This window comes from Ornithodoros turicata, chromosome 2 (assembly GCF_037126465.1).
Source record: "Ornithodoros turicata isolate Travis chromosome 2, ASM3712646v1, whole genome shotgun sequence".
NCBI lineage: Eukaryota > Metazoa > Arthropoda > Arachnida > Ixodida > Argasidae > Ornithodoros > Ornithodoros turicata.
In genome coordinates, this window is record NC_088202.1 from 108703309 (window position 1) to 108710234 (window position 6926).

At 49.1% G+C, this 6926-nt stretch overlaps 1 protein-coding gene across 1 annotated transcript; it reads right to left on the reverse strand.

Moving 5' to 3' along the window:
• Positions 1 to 5856: 5856 nt before the first annotated feature.
• On the reverse strand, positions 5857 to 6384 carry LOC135384944 (uncharacterized). Its single transcript, XM_064614125.1, has one exon. It carries the CDS (start codon positions 6382 to 6384, stop codon positions 5857 to 5859), a length of 528 nt encoding a protein of 175 aa, XP_064470195.1.
• Between the last annotated feature and the right edge of the window lie 542 nt (positions 6385 to 6926).

Consider the following 6926-nt stretch of genomic DNA (forward strand, 5'->3'; position numbering starts at 1 on the left):
GTACGTTATAAATTAGAATAAAACTCACTATCATCTCACGTGACACTCCTACGTGTTGCTTTTTGCTATGTCTGTCCGTCGTAAAAACGCATTCTGCGTGAAAAGTGAGGCGAAGAGTCAGCGCGCGTTATGCATCGAAGTTTTTCCCAGTAGAGGCGTTGGCCGGTAGATGTCGCACGTGCTTGAGCCACCTCACAGTCACTTTAAATAGCACAAGTCATTTTTAGCACCCTGTTTTCTTTCTGTAAAACTGTTAAGTAGGCCAGTAAAATGCACCATGAGAAGAAATGGACCTGTTTCACATACGCGTCGTATAGCGGTTTTCCAGCGAACCACGCTCAGCGCGCGCCAAAGCAATTCCACGTGGGTAGCACAAAGGACCAAAACTGGTTACGAGTGGGACCGACGAACTCGTGCCGTTCGTGCGGTCTCCCCACTGGTAAATCTTCTCTTGTCCCCTTACTGCGCCATCTAGTGAAGATGGAGATAACCATCTCCGGTGCCTCAAGGTCATGCGCATAGGCCGTTGTGAAAAAGGTCCAAATGTTCACCCCTATAGAGCCATAATTATCGCAGAAATTAAATTTAAAGTACGCTGCAATAAGCGACCGTGCGCAAGGGTGGTGGAGAGCAGTACCAGCCTGTGACCTTGCGCTGACGCTACACAGTCCAGGCTCGCTGATTGGTTCAGATTATCGTCTTCTAGTCAGGGCAGTTCAGGGCTCTGAAGAAGCATTGCCCACAGCGAAACTCCTGCGGGACAATGAAATCCTCCATGCCCTTTCAATTCCGAATCCCCCCTCACGGAACAGGTTTACCGACTACAAAAAAAGAAAGCCCTCACTAAAAAAAAAAAAAAAAAAAGACAAGTGCTGACCTCGACTGACCGCGCAGACGTTATGACGTCATATAGGTTGTCCCTTCCCCTGTTACACCCCGGGTGGCAAGTTGGGAGTGAACGAGAGCGGCTGTGTTTCTGTGACGTTTTGTTTTTCTAGGAAAATAACTGCATGCATCAAGATCTATTGTGCTGTTTGGCAAATTGACGCATAAACTTTCATCAGGTGTCTTAAACTGAAAATATTTTGGATGGCCCTCTGTGCTCCTTTAAGCCATCTGCAATGACCAGTGCAGTTTTTTTTCCTGCTATTACACCCGCGATTACGGCATTTATATGCTAAGCTTTGTGCTATGTAGCCGCTACGATACAGGGCCACAGCGAATGATATCGCCGGAACTTCCTCATGTTGCCCTCAAAGTATTTCCTATGTTTGGTGGCGTACATACATGTGTTTATATACTGTCATCGTCACTTCTAACCAATTTCCGTGGCTTGGCCCTGATAAGCGCCTGAATGGCAGGCAAAGGAGGGAGCAGCATTGGAGCCACCGAGGTGCACAGTACTTTCAGTAGAGAGTAGAGGAACAGGTCGAGCACGGTCCCGTACGATCGGGTGGGAGAGAAAGAGGCGACGCGCATGGGCTTTACCTCGCACGGATACGCTATACGCAGCTTGTCTCCGCGTAGGGGAGAGGGGAAAGTTTTCAGAAACTATGTCATAACCACGTGACGAAGTGCTCACAAAGCAGCAGTAAGGGAAGGGGGTATTCGTAGGTAGGCATGGGTCGACAGAGGAAACCACGTGCGCGTCGTTACCTTGAACTGTTTGTTGTCATCCCCTTATTTGGAATGGAGATCAATGAGGTCGTTCCACGGAAAATAGGGAAGAGTGGGAAGCAGGGGAGCTGCGCAGATGGCTGACCTACTTGAATAGCGTATAATCATTCCGGCAAGGAAGTTCTCCTGGCCGCTTCGGGGTAAAGATGGGTTCTCTTCTGATCATTGTCCTTCGGGGGCTTCCTAACAAAGAGCAGTGGATTGTTCCACGGACGTCGCAGTGGTGCCTCATAAGCAGACCGTGGATCTGCAAGTCTTACATCCATCTTTTTATTTTTCCTGGGCATGTGCAGCTCCCACAGAATACTATACGTACTCGCATGTTTGGGGGGTGTATGAATGCAATAGCACGAAATTTAAAATGCATGAAAGTGTTGCATATATTATTGTATATATGTATATGTATTTATGTTGCATTTTTTTGCATGCATACTTCGATTGGAAGATGTGGGAAGAGATAAAAAATATGGTCGATCCATTGGTGGATCCGATGGATGGAAATGCGTCAGCATTAAAACTTGAAAACCCTTTTCGAACTCCCCTTCACAGCGCTACACAACCCTTCACACGACCCTACACAATGCTAACGCAAGACAGCATATGCAGGCAAACGAGCCTTTCGGGCTTGCTCCTATTCAGCTTGGCGGCGCCTTCTCGCAGCCTCAGCCTTCTTCCATCGCCGATCCTCCGCACACCTTTCATAGTTTATGGCGCGCCCACGCAGACGCATATGAAATTATCGACCACCACAGCTGTACCTCCACTGCCGGCGCCGCGTTAAAACTTGAAAACCCTTTTGGAACTCCCCTTCTCAACCATTCAACGACCCTTCACAAACGCTACACAACGCTTCACACGACCCTACGCATTGCTAACGCAAGACAGCATCCGCAGGCAAACGAGCCTTTCGGGCTTGCTCCTATTCAGCTTGGCGGCGCCGTCTCACAGCCTTAGCCCTCTTTCGTCGCCGGTCCTCCCCGCAGCTTTCATAGTCCATCGCGAGCCCACGCAGACGCATCTGAAACTGACGATCAGCTTGGCGGCGCCGTCTCACAGCCTTAGCCCTCTTTCGTCGCCGGTCCTCCCCGCAGCTTTCATAGTCCATCGCGAGCCCACGCAGACGCATCTGAAACTGACGATCAGCTTGGCGGCGCCGTCTCACAGCCTTAGCCCTCTTTCGTCGCCGGTCCTCCCCGCAGCTTTCAGAGTCCATCGCGAGCCCACGCAGACGCATCTGAAACTGACGACCACCACAACTGCACCTGCCACTGCCGCCGCGTCGGGATATCCACGTCGGGATAACCCTTTCATCCTCTCCCCTCGGAGCGCCTCTCTCCACTTCTGTGGCTACAGACACAACACGCCGCGATTCTTGCCTAGCGAGGACTCCAATGCGAACGCATTAAAACAGAACCCTGCCTGTTGGAACGGCATCTGATAGGCTCAGAATATTGTGATGGACTGACAGTGACAGGGATGCAGAGAGAAGACAGCGACGACATGAGGGGGACTGTATTGGTGAAGTTCCTGGGCTAGCTTCAATGCAAGTTGTGCTGCATTTTTCTGGAGGTGTCCTTAAGAATCCTAACCCGCACCTCCTGAAATGTATTGGACGGCGCACGAGACTCTAGCGAGATCAGACGTCGTTGCGAGATTTGTGGATTGATGGTGACCAGTGCCTCAGAACGACGCGTGCACGAGCTCGTGCTGGATGCATCCGGGATACAAATGAAAACCAGAGATAAAAATTCCTCAAGCTGGTATGTTTCAGAAGTGGTGACCACTGACGAAGCCTATGCAGGACGACGTACGGGCGAAGGGAGCGCCATATTGAATCAGTCAGCGTTGCCGCATCAGCGCTCTGCTCTGCTGCTATAGCTTAGCGGATAGCATAACGTATATACACAGGGCACTAATTATTAGAAAATAAGGCCTGTGCTCAAAGGTGAAACACGTAAACGCTACACACACCAAGCGTCCATGTACATTACGCATAACAGTTGTACGGGGAGTTGAGAATATATACGTACCGCATGCAAAAAAGAACAAAATAATTTGTTAAAGGGACTATCGCATCCGGAGACATGGGTAGGAAATGGTTACGAGAATGCTTGGCATCATTCGACAATCGATTTCACCGATTTTCACTGCTGAGAAATTTTTGGGTTTTAAAGAAACGAGCTTTTTCGATCAGTGAAACCTCCGATGACATCATTGTGACACAGGAGCCAACAGGACCAATGCGAGGGCGGCGCGCCGCCGGCGGTGTTCCCTCATTTTCTCTCGGAGACATCGTCTGCTTTGGAGATGGCGTCGTGCATGGCTACGTGTATGAAACAACCTATTTCTTCGAAAGTGCTGTGAATTTCGCTTAGTGGTGAAATTGCAACGTGTCGTTGAGTTCGGGAACGCGTCGTGGTGTTCCTGACGGCAAAAAATCATCTGGGGCGAACCCAAAAATGACATTTCACGAGCCCAAGGACAGGGACGCCAAACGAAAGTTGGAAGCAGCAATCGCCGGCAGGCTTCTTGGCGTGGCAGAAGAATTGTACGTTCGGCACGTTTGTTCCTCGCATTTTGCTGACGAATCGTACGTGGAGGCGGACCCATTCCAATCCCGCACGGGAGTGTCAGCAAAATACAAGAGGCTAAAGCCCTATGCTGTGCCCACATTGTTCCATGAGCAAATAGACACCACCGACGTACCGTATGTAACCATGTAATGAGCAGGTAAGCATTTCTTTCCAGTACATCTCGAATGAAGCCTCACAAATGTGTGGTGTATTGATATAATAGACCACGAAGTGGCTCCAGATAGACTGGGTGTGGCTCGAGTAAGATCAGACTGTGCGCCGTCCAGACGCGCAGGATCTAGATGACTCAATGTAGACATACACTCGGAATGTAAGTACGTACAATAAAGCGGAGTGTATCTCACGAGATATCGATTGTGGTGTTCGGGGATAAACTCCCAACAATATACCAAAAAGCATGTACTGCAGTACGCTCTTTCACGCTCCTTCCGCGGATTTCAGCCATTCTTTTCCGCGAATGTACATCGGAATATTTATAAACCGCTACCGGCAATGATGTACCAGACCCCCTTTGGCCCCACTAGCACCTCACGTAATTTTTTTGACGGCATCCCTCTAACTTTTCCGGTTGCGATATTCAAAGTCACTGCTATATTCTCACAGAAAAAGTTTATCCCATGTTTATTTGCTCATTTAATCCAGCTTGCACTCACAATCATTTTTGTGAGCAAGAGAGAGCCAAGGAGGCAGCTTTCCAACAGAATAGCCCCATTCGGCATTACACTTTTATGCATCATATTTTTGAACATGAAATGCTCAATTTCTATCACAGGTGGAGACAGACAGCTTGAAGTAATCTGCTTCAGGTGGTGGGTATCACAAGCAAGCTTCTATTTACTAGGAAAGTTTAATATCTGTGTTTACAATGAATTAATTGAATTCTGAGTGAGAGTGATGTTCATGCTGTGAAACCGGCAGCTCATGCGGGGTATCAGCCTCTAAGAGTGATATAGATTGCTCACATACTGTGAAGGATTGGTGTTGTTATATAACGCATTTTTAGTTTCTAGAAGTGAGGCCTCCACCTGCGTCACACACTGAACAAGCCAGCGAAACTAAAGTAAAAAAAAAAAAAAAACTTTCCAGGGCCACCACATGTTTTATGCAGAGACCATGCAGAGACACAGCGTTACGAACCCGCCAATATGCACATCATTGTTTTTGGTCCAGATGCAAACACTTTTCTGAATTGTGTTGGTGATTGTAATGAAAGTTTTTAAAATGTAATTTTAGTAACTGTCTATGAACGGCGTCTAATGAACTATATGCACACCTGTGACCTTTAGTACGATTCCAGTTCCAGTTCACAGAGGACACTCCAAGGGTTCAAGAATATGGTGGTATTGGGCATTGATATATGCATGATAGTAAGTTTTTTTTTCTCTTAGTCTTAATTTGTTTCCTGTTTCAGCATGTGGTGTGTAGCAGGGAAAAGTAGACAGGCAGACATGCGTGGAAGGAAGGCAACAGAGTGCGGCTGCACTCGGCTCGCTAAGAACTGGAGCCCCGTGAGCACGCGTCAACGTTTATTTTTGGCGCGTATTTTCCGGTGGCGCCGACCTGCGACTGCTACAGGGCTCCCCCCTCAGAGAGGAGGCGACGTGGAGCTGTGGACACGAAGTGGAGTTGCCCAAGTAACTTTGCATCGAGGCTTCGGAGGAGGCAAGGCGGGGGAAGAGTCATCGCCAAGAGCGAGTGGGGGAGCGGGGGCGACGGCTTCAAGGTAGGCCGGCTTGAGGCGGTCCAGCGAGACGACATGGCGCTGGCCCGCGATGTCGATTGTGAAAATCTTGCGGTTGCGGGAGAGAACACGGTAGGGACCATTGTAGTGTGGCGAGAGCGGTTTCCGCACAGCATCATAGCGCAGGAACACGTGCGTGCTCGTGGTGAAGTCGGGGTGGAAGAAAACTTTAGAGGGGGGCGGCGACCTGGAGAGAACCGGCGCCAGGCCACGAAAGAAACGCCGGAGCTGCTGGACGTACTCGCCTGGGGAATGGAACGTACGCCGTCGGTATCGCTCCAAAACTCCAGGAAGACGCAGTGTTGTCCCGTAAACAAGCTCGGCTGCGGTGCAGGAGAGGTCCTCCTTGAAGACCGAACGGATGTCCAGCATGATAACAGGCAAGTGATCTACCCAGCTGGTTTGGGCCCCGCGAGCGATGAGCGCAGCTTTCAGTTGACGATGAATGCGCTCAACAAGGCCGTTGGAGGAAGGGTGGTATGCCGTGGTGCTGATATGGTGAACACCGACGAGAGCCATCAGATTCTTGAAAAGGGCACTCTGGAATTGTCGGCCCTGGTCAGTTGTGATGCACGTGCACTGTAAAGTTTTTCACACCTTTAAAGGTGCGCGCTATGAACATTCAACCTGGTTGCGTAACATTGCATCTCCAGGATGATATTTTACAAAATTTGGAAAGCATTACTAAAGATCAAGTGTCAGTGCAAATCTTGCTTTCATTATGTCTTGGATATCGTAGGTACGAGCTAATGCATATATGCATCGCTATCGATAATCGAGCACGCGCAAGTGTCTACAATACTGTTGAACAATGTTGAGATGTTGCAAGACTGAATTTTCGGAGGACAGACAACACTCGAGTAAAGAAAATTTGTGCGAAACCGTGCTCCATTATGATGTTACCAAAATTACAC

Coding starts and splice junctions, on each gene's coding strand:
- LOC135384944 (XM_064614125.1), bottom strand. CDS start 6,384: ATGCTGGACATCCGTTCGGTCTTCAAGGAGGACCTCTCCTGCACCGCA.